The 19,677-nt window shown below is 33.5% G+C and overlaps 1 protein-coding gene across 2 annotated transcripts in view; it reads left to right on the top strand.

The window, feature by feature from the left end:
* The first annotated feature begins 5,907 nt into the window (after positions 1-5,907).
* The window catches only part of LOC149087984 (lachesin-like), a 294,258-nt gene continuing 280,488 nt past the window's right edge, over positions 5,908-19,677 (top strand). For both annotated transcript variants that reach the window (XM_089243370.1, XM_089243378.1), the window contains exon 1: positions 5,908-6,241. In XM_089243370.1, coding sequence (XP_089099496.1) covers positions 6,157-6,241 — 85 coding nt within the window. In that variant the 5' untranslated portion in view covers positions 5,908-6,156. The remainder of the gene's footprint in view (positions 6,242-19,677) is intronic.

Here is a 19,677-nt window from a genome sequence, read left to right on the forward strand (position 1 = left end):
CGACGCCTGTACATAGACCGAGGAGTTCATGCGCTTCTTCTAATTTTCAGATTAAAGGTTTACTAGAGAATCAATATAATTTCTGGAAATGCTGTCATACAAACCGTACCGAAGAACTTCTCTTAGGGTGGTATTACACTGTAAAAGTGCTTTGATAAAACTTTAAAAACACAACCAATAAACTGATCGGTTGGTTTGGCTTGAGTGTAATCCATCAGCTTATTCGTTGTATTTTTTAAAAGTTGTAAGTTTTATACAAGCACTTTTATAGTGTAATACCGGCCTTAGACTGTGACAGCCCTGTAAACGATACAAATTCTTATATAAAATTATATAAGAATTATATAAGTCATTATTTTTAGATATCAGCAAAGCTTTTGATACCGTGAATCACAGTATCCTTCTAACCAAACTAGAATATGCAGGAATTCGGGGTTTGCCACTTAAATTTTTCAAAACATATCTTACTAACAGAGTTCAAAGTATGAAAGTAAATTCCGTTTTGAGTTCTAAAAGACAAATTACATCTGGTGTACCTCAAGGATCAGTACTTGGACCTATTTTAATCATAATATATATAAATGACCTGTGTAACTTTAATTTGAAAGGAAAAATCACTGCTTTTGCTGATGATTTAGCTCTTTGTTACTCTGAAAGCTCTTCAATCAACTTGAGGAATAACATGCAAAATGATCTTAACTCAATAAATATCTGGTTTAGAAATAATAATTTAAAATTAAATACAGATAAAACTAAATATATGTTATTTGGTTCTGGTACTTTCGATGATTTCGGTGTCCTAAAATATCATAGTGTGACAGATGGCTGTATCTCGGATTGTATGTGCACAGTTGTAAATAGAGTAGACACCTTTAAGTATTTAGGGATTTTTTTAGATTCAAAACTATCCTGGAAAACACATATTAATTATTTGAGTGTAGAATTAAATCGGAACATTAGGAAATTTTATTTTATCAGGAATAAATGTTCCCAATCCATTTTAAATCTTCTTTATTTTGCGTTAGTAGAATCTAGATTGAGTTACGGAATTACATGTTGGGGTGGGACATACTTCAGCAATCTTTCTTCACTTTTTGTCACACAGAAGTCCTTCATCCGTATCATTCTGAGTAAAAATAGACTAACGCATACATTTCCACTTTTTAATCAATTAAAGCTACTCCCTCTGCAACATCTGTACGTTTATAAAAGTTTAAAAATGTTTTATAAAAGAAGTGGCCATCTCAATCTGAAATTACACAAGTCTGGAATGCAATTTAGACGTCATACTATACAGGTACCAAGGCCAAATAAAACTCGTTTCCAAAAATTTTTCCTTTATTTAGCTCCCAAAATATTTAATTTACTTCCTCAGTTAATAAAAGAACAATCTTCATGTACATCTTTCTTTATCAATTTAAAATCTTGGTTGTTAACTCAAGAACATTTAAATTATCTGTTTGATATTGTAATGTAATCTTCCTTTATCTTGCATACGCTACTACATGGCAAATGTTTTTGTTTATCAATTCCATACCTGTTGCCACTTATTTCTTGGTGTTATATATATGTGTGGTTTTTTTTTTCTTTCTTTTTCTCTCTCGTTATTATTTATGCCGACAGATATGTATCAGATATTGTTTTGTGGGCTCACAAGCTTGCTAAGCCCCTAAATGTTTTGTAACTGTGTTTAAAAATCTTAAATAAAGGAAATTTGAATTTGAATTTGAATTTGAAATAACACATTTAATTTTAAATATGAGACATAAGGTCAGATACAGTCCAAAAAAACAATGATAATAATTTCAATTCTATCACAACTCACCTGGACAAAGCAAAAAGTAAAACAAGAAAGCACCACGAACCAAAAAAAAAACAAATCCCTTACGGATCCTCCAACTACCACTAGAAAAACTTTGATTGAAGTGTAAATAGAAGTCTGAAAGGAAAAAAAAAAACTAGACTCCACGTTTCTAATACGAGAAAATATATATTTCTATATAGACTAGAATGTGAGAGAACTTCTCAGATTGTTTATTTGTATTTACAGCGTTTCAGTTGAATTTCTTGTTACCTAAAAAAAAACAGGAAACGTAAGAATAAAACAGCACAAAAAAATAATTCTTACAAAAAAGTCGAGGTTTGAAACTTTCTTTTGTACTTTATTATTCTTCTTTTTTTAGTATTCCTTCCTCAGTTCCTTCTCGTACTTATTTTCTTATTTTCAACGTAGAAGATACGGAATTCAATTCCAGATAACGGGGCAAGAAACTTGGATTTGATGCCGTTTTCTTTAACAAGCGTTCCGGGACACGGTTTCTTTTTTTTTTGTCCCCCCTTAGATATATTTTTTATTCCCGTCCTCACATAGTATCCTTAGGAAAGAGAGAGTCGAACAAGTGTCCTGCTTCGTGTCGGAAATATACTGAGATTAATGATGCCTGGATTTCAGAGGTAGATACGGAGGCTATTCGTAATTCCTTTAGTCTAACCCCTCTTTTTCCATCCTCTCCCATAAGTCAGTATAAGAAAAAATATATATAAAATTAAATAAAAAAGACAGACGTACTAGTAGGAGGGAACTTTTTGTGAAAAAGGTACACGGAAAACTTTCAATTCCTATTTATTTTATTTATTTTTTTCCTACTCTTAAGAAATGTTTGTGAAGATCTTCTTTCAACGCAGTTGAATTTAATGTAGAAAAATCACTGTTCCTTTCTATTTTGGATTCGATCTGAGTGACTCCTCTCTTTTGTTGCTCACCCTTCATTTATATGTCGTTTTCGGTGAGTTTTTGATTTTGATTTTTTTTTTTTTTTTTTTTTTGACGGAACTCCCCTATTGGAACCATAATGTTTTGAAGGTCGCGGAATGATGATGATATGCTGTTTTGGAGTCGATATTTATCATTCGTACGTCTAAGGGATTGTTTTGTTCGATGTGGATGGCTGTAAATCAGAGGAGGCGAACCCGCTTCTGCGATTATAACGTTAATGTTCACGAATTAGAAATTTTTGAAAATAGTGAAAAACAATTTAACCGTATAACTGTCATTAACGAGATATCTCGCCTTCTTAAAAAGCCCCCTTATTCTAATAACTACAAGCCTGGATACTTAATAAAGATTATTTCTGTGAATGAGTATATTCTTCTTCCATTAACGCCCCTACTTTACGCCTGCTGCAAAATTTGGAAGAACGGTTGTTGATGAAAAATATATATGGCATTTTACAGGGGGTTCAGCGATTTCTGCTGTGCCGGAGATTAAAGACGGAAATGCAGTTTGTGTGAAAAGTCTTCTGCAAATTTTAAAAATTTAAAAAAAAAACAACCAATTCACATACAAATTTGTCATTTGCAATGAAATACTTATAAAAAAAAACAAGAAAAACTCTAGGTTATGATAAATAAGAGAAAATAAATCAAAATTCCACTCACAAGTTAGTGTATACCCAGTTTTTTCCCCTCCCTCCCATGAGTTAGTATGAGGAAAACACCATGAAATCAAATAAAAAAGATATACACTGGTATGAGGGAACTTTTTAGAAAAAAGGTACACAAAAACTTTCAATTCTCTTTTTTCTTTTTTCACTTAAGAGATGTTTGTGAAGATCTTCTTTCAACGCAGTTGAATTTAATGTAGAAAAATCACTGTTAATTTCTATTTTGGATTCGATCTGAGTGACTCCTGTCTTTTGTTGCTCACCCTTGAATTTATATGTTGTTTGCAGTGAGTTTTTGATTTTTTTTTTCTTAGTTTCATACATCTTGATGTTTAGAGCGTTGAAATGAAGATATTATGCTGTTTTGGAGCCGATATTTAGCATTCGTACGTCTAAGGGACTTTTTTGTTCGATGTGGATGGCTGTAAATCAGAAGTGGTAAACCTGCGCCTGAGATTATAACATGAATGTTTGCGAATTGAAAATTTTTGAAAATGGTGCAAAATAATTTAACCGTCTAAGTAGCATTGACGAGATATCTCGCCTTCTTAAAAAGCCCCTTATAATGCCTCTAATAATGACAAGCTTACGATTATTAAGTATCCAAATCTAGGAACTTTTTTCTTCGTTGTGGTTGGCTGTAAATCAAGGGTGGTCAACCTGCTGCCGAGATTACCACGCGAGTTTTTGCCATTTCGAAAATTTTCGGAATGAAATTGAGATGAGATAACTCGCCCTATTAAAACCTATATTTTAATAACGACGACTACCCCAGATGTCTTGTAAAACTCTAATTTATAAGTGAAACACTTCACTCTATACCACCAACTCTGCCATTTGCTGAAAAATTTGGAAGAAAGGCGATTTCATAAAAAAATATATATGACATTTTACAGGTGGTTCAGTGATTTTTGGTATGCCAGAGATAAAAGACGAAAATACAGGGTCGGGTGAAAATGTCCAGCACACATTTTGAAAACATTATCAACAATTGTCATAAAACTGTGTGGTTTGCAATAAAATACTTGTCAAAACCTAAAGTTTGTATGTTTTTATACGTATGGGTTTTATTATAGACAAGAAAAAAGTAGTTAAAAATTCCACTCACAGATTAGAAAGAAAACATGAAATTAAATAGGATGGACATAGTGGGAGACAAAATATAGACTGGTAGGAGAAAATTTTTCAATTAGTATTTTTTTCTCTCTTTAGTATTTTTTTACTCATAACTAGGTATAGCACCCAGCGCACCTCACCACTGGTTTTTCAGTATACTGGGAGGGAGCATTGAAGAAGTGGCAAACCTTTGTGAAGGAATGAGCATGTCTGAGATGTATTATTAGGGAATCATGGTAATCAAAGTAAACATTCCGAAAGTGATTGTTCAGACCTGAAAGCACTTTTTACCCGACAGTTCTTCGCGAATTTCGGGCATTCGCCATGAGCTGACGAATTTTTAACTTAGTTCGAAGTTGAAGTCGGGTCCTTATATGTGCAAAAGTGATTTTAGAATAATTTTGGGGTGCTGATTCCAAACCTCATTAGTTTTTGTTATATTAACTCTACTTTCTGAGATACAGTGAAAGTCAAATTAAAATTTTAATACATAAGCGGTATGCAAATTACATTGAAACTGTGCGTTATAAATAAATATATTGAATCGTTGTGCAAAATATATTTTATTGATTTTAGGGTGATTTTAGGATCTATCATTATAATGACGGAGCTAGGATATAAATGAGAAGTATGTATTTATGAGGCGATAAAGCAATAATAAAAATTCCAAAAACTTTAGATTTGAGTTATTCCCCCAAAATATGAAATCGTTTTGTGAAAAGAATCTAAAAATTTAATTTTTATAATCAGCACTGAAATCAATATAAAAATCAGTGGCCAAAACTAAAACAATATTTAAAAAGTATTTTTTTGTAGACCTGTGTTATTAATTAAATCGTTATAAATTATAGTAGGGAATTTTACCGATCAAAAGTACAATGACAATCCCTATTCAATGCTAGGATTAATTTTTATAATTTCATTATTCATATCTCATTTCTGCAAAGTTCGATCATCACAAAATTTTTTTTTCCTTTTCCTCCGGATAGTTTTTCATAATTTAATTAAATTTTAAAATGAACAGTAGAATTCACATATTTCTATCGGACACTTTTGGTGAGACACCTTGTTAAAAGACACATAACATTAGAGGAAAAGGAGCCAGAAACGCACCTTGAAAAAGAAACAACTTTACTTCTTTTTTGACCGACGCGCATGTGGAAGTAAAAGGAGGGATCTCTTTCTCTCTAGTCTTCTTTTATTTTTTTTTATTATGGTAGAGATTGTAGAATCGCATTCCCGCCGCGCAGATTGACGCCCACTTTCCCAAGCGTCCACAACATATATACACCACTAGGCTCTTTGGTAAAGTGAGAAGAGAAATCATTTGACTCGTGGATCCCGTCTGTATCGGACACATCCTATTCACGGGGAGAGAAGTCACCGACTCATTTATTATTTGCCGGCAGAGAAGAGAAGAAAGTGATTACCTTGCGAATAGAAAGAAAAAAGAAATATATATAAGACGTATATATAATAATATACCACTTATATAATATATATATCGGGAGGAAAAAGTACTTTCTCTGAACATGTTTATGGAGTGAGACGTTTTCTTTTTCTGTTCGTCTTCGAGAATTTCAGAAAAAGTTCAAATATGTGCGTTTTAAACAGTGGTTCGAAGTTTTTGGTGCTGTTCACAGTGACTGTCACTTTGATGTCGATGACAATTTGCAACGAAGGTGAGTCCGATTATTCGAGGAAATAATATTATTTTAATCGACAGGATTATTCGTCATTTTTTCTAAGAGAAAGACAAATATCATATTTCTATCTTATTTGAATATTCTATTATTTTTCAAATAATTAATCAATTATAAAACTATGAAATTATTTTTACTTGATATTCCAACTTGAATTGCTATTTACTGTTGAGTTTAAATTATACTTGAAACATTTAGAAAATTGATTAATGAATTTGAAACAATGGGGATTTAATAAATTTTACGGGACTGGCAGTTTCATTTCACTTTGAGCCGGTAATTATTTAGGGAAATATATTTGGATATTATCACATTTCTCAAATTTTTAGGATGAAGGAAAAATAATTCATATTTTATTTTTGGAATTTAAATATTTTATGAATTTTTTCCTTTTATTACAAAATTATTTTTCATTCGATATTAAAATTTTTATTAATGTTTACTGCGACTTTAAATTTACTTGAAACTGTTAAGAAATCATTAAATAAATTTTAAATAATATATAAATTGAATTTGATGAGTTTTACGGGACTGACTTTCATTCGTTTTAAGCAGGGGATCATTTTAGAAAATATATGTTGCCATTTGTGTGTCGTTAGGATCATTTCACAATTTTTTAAAAAAGAAAAAAATAATTCATAATTTCTTTCAAATGTAAATATTTTATTAGTTTTTTCCCTATAATTAATTGATCAATTATGAAATTCCAAATTCTTTATAATTCGATATTTGAACTTTGATTGATTTCTACTGCGACTTTGAAATTTACTTGAAATACTTGAGAAATATCTAATGAACTTGAAATAATATAGACTTCAGATTTATCAATTTTACGGGACTGACAAGTTTCATTAGTTAAGCCGACGATTATGTAAGAAAACATATATTTGTCGTTTGGATTATTTCTCCATTTTTTAAAAGAGAATATTCATTTATAATTTCTTTCGAATTTAAATATTTTATCATTTTTTATATAATTAATAAATTATAAATTTTAAAATTCGTTCTCTACTGCGATTTTAAAATATACTTAAAATATTATCACTCAAAACATTAAAAACTATTATACGTAAGAAATTGCCAAAATGAGTTTGAAATAATGTAGAATGCGGATTTAACGAAATTTACGAGACTGACGGTTTTATTCGTTTTAAGTCGGGGATTATTTAAAAATGTATCTATCACATTTCTCTATTTTTTTAAAAAACAGAGAAAAAGGAAAAAATAATTCATAATTCTTTTGAATTTTAATAATTTAATAATTTTTTTTTTCTTTATTTACCCAATTGGTAAATTACGAAATTATTTTTTATTTGATATTCGAACTTCAACTGGTATTTACTGCAACTTTAAAATTTACTTGAGACACTTAAAAATTGGTAAATAAATTTGAAATAATGAAAAACGTGGATTTATAGAATTTGTCGTAACTGACAGTTCTATTTGTTGGATGGGGATTCTGATGTAGTAATATTATAGTATTCGTGTTTGGTTTCCGACACTTAGAAATAATTCGTAAATAATTTTGAAGAAATTCCATTCGCTCCCGTGAATTAGTTTTAACAATAATTTATGTCACTGTTCTGATAATTAACGAAGAATATCTCAACGGAAGTATTCTAAAAATAATTTATAAAAGTAATATTGATGGTGAAGAGAGGAAGTCTTCATTATATTTCCAAAATTTACTAAATACGGGAATGCTATATATTGTAACGGAATTTTAACTGTTTAATAATCGAAATCAAACTGATATGCGAAAGTTTTTTCTATTAAATCCTCATTTCAAAATTTGCGATTGGTGGCAAACTCTATTTATTTTAATATTTCTTTAAATTTCTTTGCTTCAAATATTTTTCATAACGCCGCAAGAAATTCTACCTACGTACAACAATATAGTACAAATTGTAAATAACCATACAGTAAATCCTTCCTATAACGGCCACTAAATGGACCGTAAAAATGTGGCCGCTATTTTGAATTGGCCGTTCTATTTCAAAAAAAAAACAACTAAAATTTGCCAACTAAAATAAAAAATGATTTTGTTGAAACTGTAATAAAATAACTGATTTGCCGACAGTGCTGCAACTAGAAAGAATCGGGTGATCTGGTGCCCCGGACGCGGGACAGGGTGCACAAATTTGACTCTTTAAATTCTTCCCCAACATTACAGGGTGGCGCCAAAATTTGTGCTTTCCTCAAATGACGTAGCATCTACTTGCAGCCCTGTTAATCGATGTACAGCGCTATTTTGGCATCTTAAAATTTAGGCTTGCATAGCTGAGGTGCAGAACGCAACAGAAACGACTTGGCGAGAAAAACTGACATGAACCAGACGATGTACCAGCAACCTCTTTATTCCCACTTTATTCCCATAGTTCTTTATTCCCACCCGAGATCAACTAGACCAGTGATTCTCAACGTGGGCGTTAACCCTTAGAAGCGATGGAAAGTTCCAAGGGGGCGGTAGAAGCTACGGGTATAACATAGGATCCTATGGTTTAGATTGCATTCGAGGCGATGGGAGAAAAAAATTTCTGAAGAAGTGGGTGATGTGTGGGACGGAAAAGGTTGGGAAACTATAAACTAGACCATATAGTTTCTCTAACGTTTTGCTCCATTACCCGCTTCTTCAGAAATGTTTCTCAAGCGGAATAGGATCCTATGTAGCTTCTATCGCCCACTAGGGGGCGATATTGCCTACTTTGGGAAACGCTGAACTAGACCATACACGCTCAACCCATGACGCGCAGGCCAAATGTGGCCCTCGAAGTCATCCGATCTGGCCCGCGATGTCAAACTTAATTTTGTAAAAATTACATTTCGTCACATTGTGTGGGTTCACCAACTGGCTGCCTTGGCTCTTGAGAGCTACCCAGCTGCAGTTGCCCCGTATGGACCCTAACTAAATAGCAGCACATGCTCCGATCGCTTCGGCGACCAGCAGATCACTTCAGTGGCCAGCGGTGCATTTAAAAATCACTTAAGTAGCCCGCGTCACAACTATAGATCACTTAAGTGGCCCTTTTCTCCTCTCCATTGCCTTCAATATACCCATGAAAAAAAGAAGCGTACATATCCCCCATAGAGCTCGGGGGAAAGAAAAAAAAACTCCCTTGAAAATTATTTTATCTCATAGCGAAATTCGTCCTTTTTTCCTAACTCCATGTCCAAATTGGTCGTTGTTAAGAAATCGTTGTTCGGAGGTTATATGTAATGTTAATCAAGTCCATGAGACGCGCTCGGTTCCAACAAAATGTGGCCGTTGTTCGGAGGTGGCTGTTAGAGGAGGTTTTACTGTATCTACATTCATTACGGTATCTGCCAGATGAATTGGTACGAATTAAGGGAGTTGGAGAAAAAATGCTGCAAATTTTCCAAAAAAACGCATTTTCGAATTTTTTAATTTTCAAATACTATGAAATTCTCTGCTTCTATCTGTGTTAAAATTTTAGTTCTACCTGTAATTGATTTTAAAAATATCTTAATATAAACTGCTAGCAGGCATTACATATGCTAATGTTTTCAACTAAAATGTTTCTCCTCTATAAACCAATTTTTTTTTAGATAAAATAACATTTTCAAACAGCACTCATTAAAACTTTTGTCTCTGAACAGTATGGTGTTACATAATTTAACTCAAGGATTTTCATTAAAACTGGTTAAAAAAAAATTATGGCACAAAATATGGGTAAATTTTGATGAATTTCGAAAACGTTGCATGTTTTTGAAGTTAGAATTCTAGAAAAAAACAACCAATAATAAAAATCCTAAATGTTCGTATTAAATTGCATAAAAATATCTATACTATTTGAGAGCGGAAAAATTCTGTGGTATTCGGTCCATGATAACTCAAAAATCACATTTTTGAGATATAAGCATTTTCATTGTCATTTAAGAATCAGAAATAAAGCATATGCACAAATACAAATGAAAACATCATACATCAGCATGTTGTTTAGCCGTACGCACGTTTTATCTCACTTCTAATTAGTTATAACTACGAAGACTTACTATTAGATAAAAAAGTCATTTTTTGGAGATATGTTCTGACCAAACACCAAAGAATTGAGTGAATAGAAAAACTTAAAATGCTCCTTAAAAGGAGATGCATCCCGTAGGAAAGCATGGGAAATCCAAGATCGTGCACCAACCCATTTAAAATTTCAAAATATAAATGAACAAAACCAAGGTTAATAATTCATCTGAACTTATTCTAATAAAAGAAAGTTTTTGGAGTTTTCTTTTGTTACTGACGAAAACGTGTGAGAAAAAAATTCTGAAAATATATTATAGAAAAGCATTATTAACATGGAGTTAATGTAAAAAATCCAGCTTAAAGAAAAACTACAAAAATTTCCACTTATATCGAATTTATTTGCGTGTAAATCTGCAGATTATACGTAATATATTCTGTTAATTGCTTAGAAGAAGAAAAAAACTGAATTTTTCTTAGTGCAGATTACTTGTCGCACTGTCTCATCTTTGTAGCATTTTTTTCTCGGAGAGATTGGTGTAGAAATGAATATTATAGAAACTAATTTCCAAAAAAACGAAAATCTTTTAAAGATTCATTGGCGACGGTAGAAAAAACTATGTCACGACAGTTCAGCGTAAGACAATTCAGCACGAGGCAATTTAGCTCCGACGATGCAGCGCAGTGCTTACGCTTTGTAAATAACAATTCCCTTCCCACTTTTTTTTCAGACTTTGGATATGACTCTCATACTTTTCTTTGCAATGATTTTGAAAACAAGGTGTGGTTAGAATTGTTTTTTTTTCTTTCTACACAAATATGTTATCGTCATGAAAAATGTATCATCGTGCCATAAAAATGGTTTAAGGGAAATTCACCGACAACAGTTCGATGCGAGTCAGTTAGCGAGGGAGTGAGCGAGCGAGCTATTGAGTCCGTGAATGAGTGAGTGACTAGGTCACTCGCTCAATCACGCACTCACTGGGTCACTCACTCACTGCTCACGGACTCAGTAACTCACTCACTGACTGACTGACTTACTCGCTTATTGACTCAGTAACTCACTCACTCACTGACTGACTTACTCGCTTATTGACACAGCAACTCACTCACTAAGTCACTCACTCACTCATATACTCACTAGGTCACTCACTCCCTCGCTCACGGACTTAGTAGCTCAAGGGCTGACTTACTCGCTTATTGACTCAGTAACTCACTCACTCACACCCTCGCTCACTGACTCGCATCGAACTGCTGTCTGTGAATTTTCGTAGCGGTGAATTTTCCTAGCGATGAATTTTCCCAGCGGTGAATTGCTGGTCGCTGAATTTTCCGGATACGCATAAAAAATAGTTATACTTGCAGCTGGAAATTATTTGCTAAATCCTCGTGGAAATTCATCTGATATTCAATTCTCGTAATTTTTCGAACCATTTCAAAAATTATTTTTTCAGTGTCGACAGCTCTTTTTTACGACGCTTAGAATTTTATTCACCGAAGATGCACTGATCTAATTTAATGTAATAAAACTGTAAAAACCATAAACACTGCGAGATATGGAAAAAGTGGCATCTCCTCTTTGGTTGCATTATGGAAACGCTTGCTTCATTGCAGATAGGGACGCACGTTGGAAATCTGTCAAAATTCAGAACATCCAATTTCTGATAGCACTGGAGATGTCCGCGCTGAATTGTCGTGGCACTGAATTGTCTCGCGCTGAATAGCCGTAAATTCTAGAAAAACGGCACAAACGATCCCTTCCATTCTGAGATTTCGTTATTGATGAATACAATTTTCGTACGTATTAAAATACGATAATTCGATTTTTCAATTTTTTTTTAACTTCGATTTATCACGCATTTTTATGTTCAGGATTAGTTTTTCCGATCAGTTTGTTTAATAATTAAAAAGAAGAAATTTTTAATTGAGGTAATATGTAAAATTTGTCGTATTTGTATTTATTATTAGCATCATTTAAAATTAAAATAATTATAAGTACACATATTTTGCATATCATTCTCTTCGTACATGTAAAATATGTTATACGGTTTCGGATACGAATATTGATATTATCGAAAATTTTTAATAGGTGACTGCCCTTCTTCGGGGAAAATTTTTATTAAAAAGATCATTTTGGATAAAACGCACGTGGTATTAATTTGGATATGGTATAAAATTTAAAGAATAAATGTCATTTCATAAATGGCAATTTTAACAAAAAAATATATTTATATATGTAAAATTAGCATATTTTTTCAGTTTCTGCTAGACATTATGCACTAAAAACCATTGCTTGTATCAACGTGTTCTTCACAAACATTTCAGCTATGACATATTTATGTGCAATGAACAAAAATTTTAGAATTGTAAGGAAGCTTTTTTGAGATATGATTGTTTTACGTGAAAAGAAATACAAATTTATCGTTTAAAAAAAATTGATATTCTCAATTCAGAATCATGTAAATATAACAAGTTTCGAATATATATATCGCTCAGTTTTTAGTTGATTACACACAGCCAAAGCCATTTAAAATACAGTGGGAAAATTTATTAAGCTATTTTGAAAACTTCTTGAGGTATCAAGTTTTTCCGTAACGTAATTTTCATACTAAGATAATCAAAGTCGTTTTACTTAACCGGCAATAACTTCGTAACTATCTATTGAAGAGATGAAAATGAAACAATTTTGGATTCTGGAATAATTTTTTCCCTCCGACTAAAAAGGTATAAGATGTAAACAATTTTCTCTAAAACTTTGGTGAAATCCATCATTTGCCTGAGAGCAGTCGCCTTAACCCTTTCCTGCACGCTACCCTTTAAAGTTGGAAATTTTGAAGACAAAAAATTGTAGGCAGCCTATTCAGGCCTAAAGGAGTACGCAGGTATAATCTTGTGAAGATTGAACTTACCGTTTTAATTTTGTGGCTGCGCCCAACCTTGAATTCACGACTCGATTTTAGGCAAGCTTTCAATGTAAACATGTAAAACTTATACAGAATAAAGAGATTAGTTTAAAGCCAACAAAATAGCGTAGAATGTTTTTCTCCCAGAAATCCTTTTTATGTCCAGATCCAAACAAAAAACAATTTTTGAAATTTGAATCAATTTCTTTGAAAATAGAGTGTTTTCTAAAAATAAACACAGGACAAAAGTATGGATCAGCTTGTGTGATGTTGTTATACATTGTTAATAAAGGAGGTTCAAAGTAATCCCTAAAATAATTTTCACTTTATTTATCGTTTATTTATTTATTTTTCAAAAGGCATTTTTTAGGTGATCTCAGAAAAGTTTAACAAATTATATATCGATTTTTCAAAAAAATATTACATAATTGATCTCATTTTTAAGCGAGCACATAAAAGTAAGTTTTATACGCACGTAATTTTTCAAACAAATTGCCTAAAAAGGATATGTTACGGTAAATGTGATAAATCGGTTATTATGCATACTTACCTATTGTCTTGGTAAGTTTGTTAATTTCATCACTTTTACCGGTGAATATGCATAATCTCAAGCATCGTTAGTAAATTTTATAAATACTAAACAAATTATCACTTTTACCTGAGATTACGCATAATAACCAAGTGGTGTTGGTCAATTTGAAAAATAGTTTAAATTTTTTTCCTTTATCTATGACTATGAATAATATGATAAGCGCAATTTGATGATTTGATAAGATATAAAGAAATTTCAAATGAGTCTAGTATGTGTGACGAATATATTCAGACGCCGATATAATGATAACAAATTTTGCGATCATACCCCGATATAATGATGCAATACAGGTGCAGTATATCATATAGTACGATTCGTCATGTTTACTAACGACGTGACGCTTGGTTACTATGCATAATCACGGATAAAAGTGATAATTTTTAGTGCTCATTAAATCTACTACTAAACCAGACATGCAAGTACTCATTAAATCTACCAACGACACTTGGGCACTCTGCATAATCACCGGTAAAGTTTATAAATTTAGGGAAAATTTATAAAAACTTACCAAAATACTCGACGATTATGCATAATACCCGTTTATAGCCGGTTTTTATGTATAATACCCAGACTTATCAAATTTACCATAGCAAATACACCAAAGTAAAAACTCTAAATTCATCATTTAGAATTAATTTCAGACATTAATCATACAAAACGAGCTGAAAGAACATCTTTGTCCCTTTTATACGTATAAAGCGAAATCAAAAGTACTCAAACATAGAATTTTACATACTCATGAATAATCAAAATATTTAATATACATATTAATATAGCCGAAATTATTTCAATGCAAATGAAAATGACGAAAGGGATTTCTGAACATCTAAAACGTGAAATTCTCTATTTCAACGCGGAATCCCAATAATTAAACTTTTATTGTGTGTAATGTTAATACAAAGTTTTTCTTTTTCTTAAAAAATTTATCATCTTAGATCAGTATTATAAGTACAAAACTCGTATTTCCAAGTTACAACGAACTTCAACTGGAATTCTTATTCATATCTCCCTGGGATTATGAACATACGGTAATTGAATCAACTATTAGAAATTTCGAGAAATTTGCTAAATCCTTTCTTAAATTCACTTTTCTGAAATTCGCTTCTAATTTCTTTTTGTTTTAAATTTCTAAACAAGGGAGTCTGCAAATGCAATTTTCCGAATTAGAACTGAAACGGACGTCACACACTCACGATTTAACCGAAATGCAAATACGACACCAATAAGCCAAACATATGGAGACGCCGGTGGGAAATATCCGGAGGGAATTGCTTAGTTCATCTCAACTGATTAACATTAGTCTCATAAATAAGATGAAAAGATAAGTTTTGTTTTCTAACTAATTAAATTTAATATATTGAGATCTCGTTGAATCTTTGAAAATAAATCCATCGTTCTTGGATATCGCATTTCCTCTGGTAGCTGGTTCACGTCATCGCATTCATATGAATTGAGTCGTGAATGTATCTCAGTTTCAGAATGAATCGCGAATAGCATTTTCTGCATTAGCGATTAGTTTTTTATTTATGCAGAAAACTGATTTTAACCTATTTCAGCTTATTTTTAGTTGAACAAAACATTTCTCTCCTCGAAAAAACAGGATATTTTTCTCGATTTTTTTTTGTTTTTAATAAGATGTAACATCAGCTATTTTAAAACGACAATTTAAATTTAAAAACACAATTTATGATTTGTTCAAAAGAAAATAAATTTCATTAAAATTACGCATCATATGATGTTATGGAAATCGGTAAGACACGGCTGTTTTTTGTCAAGTAGTACGCAATTGGCTCAGAGGTTAAAGCCGGGGGTTTCCCAAGGAGTAGAATTTCTGCGCCGTGTGTGCAACGTGAAAATGCCGATTGGTAATTGGTTAAAAACCTGAAATTCAGGTTCTATGACCAATCAGCTTTTTCACGCTGTAGAAACCTGCTTCAAGGAAAACCTGGCTTAAGTTACTTTTAATGACTACTACTGCTGAACCACACATGCACTTTTCGTGCATATTCCCCCGAAGAATTTCTAACGAATTGGTACGTGTGTGTATGTGTAGGGAACCTGACGTGAAGTTTGTTGCCGTGTAATGCTTGTTGGGTGTAAAGCTTCTATCTGCCATCAATTTTTTTTATACTATGAATGAAGTGTGATGATTGAATAACTGTATTGTTGTAGGACAGTTGCTATCTATGGCGAGACTTTCTAACGGGGAAAAACAAGTGCATATGACTGGATACTAAGCAAAGGTAATTAGAAAGAAAAATCCCATTCCTCTGTTGGGAATCGAGCCACCAACCTCGCAATATCCAAGTGCGTGCTCTATCATTAAGCTTAGCCAGGGGGACCTCATTTCGTTACGAGCTGCCGCTGTTTTAAGCTGTCTATTGTGCAGTCCCGTTCAGGCCAGACAAGGAACGCAGTGTTGATAGGGAAGAACATCGTTGTAGCTTAATGTTAGAGCACGCGTACGGAAAGTGCGAGGTTGGTGGTTCAATTCCCCACAAAGGAATGTGACTTTTCTTTCCAATTATATTTGCTTGGCATCTAGTCATCTGTACTTCGTATAATTAGCGGAGAGGTTCATCGTTTCGTACCTTTAAAGTTAAACTTATTATCATCCCTGGTGAGTAAAATAATTGTATGATAAAACTAAATTAATTCAAATTATATATAATTGTATGATATTTTTTTTTGGGATGTTTCGGCAGAGATTTACATATTTATTTTACTGGACATTTATTCGAAGAGTTTTATTCGTTATTCATTAAAGTTTTGTTACAATTTTTTTTAATTTATTAATTCAATATTTGATTTTATATAGATAGATAGATAGAACCGCTCACAGCCCCGGACTGATGCAAAGCACCTTACTTCCGTTACCTCAAAAGAGGCAGAGTTGTGTCGGAAAAGTTAGCAAAGATTTATAGTGGTGGCTCCCCTTGCCCCGTGCTCGCAAGCTTCGAACCACTCGCGTCGTTCTCCCCATGAAGACAGCCATCAACTCGATGCAACGTACAAGCCATTTGACTAAAATGGGTGACTGAATCCAATGACTAGGGAGAAAAATTGCACGTGCGCCCAGTGGCACATAAGGGCCGGAGACCGCAGCCTGGGATTTCAAAAGAAGGGTGGAAATGACTTGTGGACAAGAAAGAAGAAAAAGAAGCTGGCATGTTGAAGTGGGAGAGATTTGAGAATGGTCTAAATACACAATGCATACAAATTACATATATACAGCGCCTCGACTGTGACGGGAAACGAAGAAACAAAGCCTCCGTCCACAGCGCTGAACAGTGTGTTCTGCTCGCTCTTCCCCTCACAGAACATGCAATATATACACACATAGCCCGCACTGCGACGGGAACAATCAAACAGAGCCTCCGTTGACAGTGCTGGGCATTCACATTTGAATTACATGCATACATTATTTACTTTACAAAAATTTCCCTTTTTTATACTATTGGGAATGCACATAAACATTACTATGAAGGTAGTATTGGGTACAAATATCACCCTGAGCTCATACAAATATATATTCAAGGTTACAAAATTACTATCATACTATAAAAGTGCGGCGGGAACAATCAAACACAGCCCCCGTTCACAGTGCTGGGTGGCAGCGATCACATTTGAATTTCCCATACATATATTTACATAATATATTTATATAATATACACTATTTACATAATATAAATTTCCATTTTTATATAATTGTTGATACACATAAACACTACTATGCGCGACACATATATTGGAAAAAAATGCCATAATGAGCTCATACAAATATTCAATTACTAAACCACCATCATACTATGAAATTGTATATACAAAAACATTCATAATTTATACAGGGTGTATTACTAAAATATTATAGTTTAGCAGCGTATATAAGTGCGCCCCTCTATGTTGAATCTGCATCTGTTTCAGATTCTACTTCCGAATCATTAGTGGATTGTTCACTGCTTTCAGTTATTATCAAAATAGTTTCTTTATTATTCATCAAATAGCCCAAGACTTGTTGTAGTTTTCTCGTTGCAGATCTTTGCAAAATAATTTTCCGTTTCCACAAGATCTCTCTTCCGCTCGGCGGCGCCTCCAAATGGTATCCCTTTGTGTACTCACACTGTGTCACATAGTGTATCACGCTTCCCGGATGGCCGCATCTACACGTGCTGGTCTGGCTGATTTTGAACCTTTGCATGTATTCACCGAATGGACCGTGTTCTGTGAGGAACATTATTATTTCTCTCGGCATGACTTCTTTCATTTTACCCACTTTTGGTATAACGTCGAAGACCTTTCTTCCAGTTGTGCATATTTGCCAATGGTGTTGCCATTTCTCTGACGCTTCTTTCGAGAGCAGATTTTTAATATAGGATGCCGGCAATTTCATTAGGTGGTTTTCAAGTTGATGTTTTGTAGCCTCTTTCGCGAATTTATCCGCCATTTCATTCCCCTCAATGCCTACATGAGCTTTCACCCATCGTATTGTAATCTTCCTGTTGTCCATCAGTATTTTTCTAATGTCATGCACTAGGCTATGAGGGGATTCTACGTCTCGTATTGCCTGTATACATGACATGCTGTCTGTGTTTATAGTTGATTTCTCTGCAAAATGTTTTGCATAATTGACTGCCATCCAGATTGCGTATAACTCTGCTTGGAATACAGTATTGTTATTGAGCAATCGGCAGTTCCATTTGTCCGTTACTTCACCCATATATATACTGACGTAGGCGGCCCCTACACCGTCCACGGTCTTTGAACCATCTGTGAAAATAATTCGATTTGTTGATTCTTCTGCATCTGTGGTCAAGACCTGCGTCGGCAAAATATCTTTCACCGGGTGATACGTCCATGGTGGATGTTTATGCTCTACATCTGTAGGAAGATATGTTACATTGTTTATTTTAATCTCACGCTTTAGCCTTAAATTTGCTTTCTGTACTTCGTTGTCCAAAAGTACATGTAGTGGGGGATTGTTAGTTAATACTTGTAAAGCACTGTTTGGTGTTGTGGAAAAGGCTCCAGTGATGAATAGCAGGAATTTTCTTTGAAGAGAGTCTACTTTTGTTCTTAACTGTTGTTTGGGATCACCGAACCATGCGATGGCACCATATGCTATAATGCGGATCGCGACAACTTTATAAAGCGTATTTCTAATTCTTGTATTAATGCCCCATGCAGGACCAGCCATTCTTTTAAAATTTTGTAAGCATTTCTGTGTTTTCGTGATCAGATAATTCACATGTTTGAACCATGTCAGGTTTCTATCAAACATTATTCCTAAATATCTGATGTTCATATTGTGTCTTATTGGATTGTTTCGCAGTCTAATGGTTGGTCTTCCCTTTTTGTGAGAAATCCACAAGTAATTTGATTTGGAGAATTCGATCTCTAAATTATTTTTCGTGAGCCAAGTATCCAATAATACCATTGCTGCTTTTGCGTGCTCAGTGACCTTGCGGATTGTAGAATCACCAATTACCATAGCAATATCATCCGCATACACTTGAATTTTTATATTTTCAGGCCAGTTTTTTGTGAGTAAGTCATTTATGACAAGGTTCCACAGCATCGGCCCACTGCAGGAACCTTGAGGGCACCCTTTCGTTTGAACTATAGTGGCCTCGCCCTCATCTGTAAAAAGGGATATATGTCTTTCTCTGATTGCATCAATCATTGTTCTTCTCACATTGTCCGGCATTGAGATGTTGAGAAGTTGTTTTACTATTGTTTTATGTGAAATGTTATTGAAGGCTCCCTTAATATCTACTGATATTAGGGCAACATCTTGTTTTTGGCTCTTAAATGTTTGTATGCTGTCATGAATCTTTGAGAGTGCTGTCTCAGTCGAGAATCCTCTTCTAAATCCATGTTGTTTATCGCTGATCCACTTCGTTTTCTCGATGTAGTAGTTGATCCTTTGTGTCAGCAACTTTTCGA

The sequence above is a fragment of the Pholcus phalangioides genome, unplaced genomic scaffold (assembly GCF_987345545.1).
Source record: "Pholcus phalangioides strain wild (caught in Gottingen) unplaced genomic scaffold, Ppha-v1.0 ptg000003l_1, whole genome shotgun sequence".
Taxonomy (NCBI): domain Eukaryota; kingdom Metazoa; phylum Arthropoda; class Arachnida; order Araneae; family Pholcidae; genus Pholcus; species Pholcus phalangioides.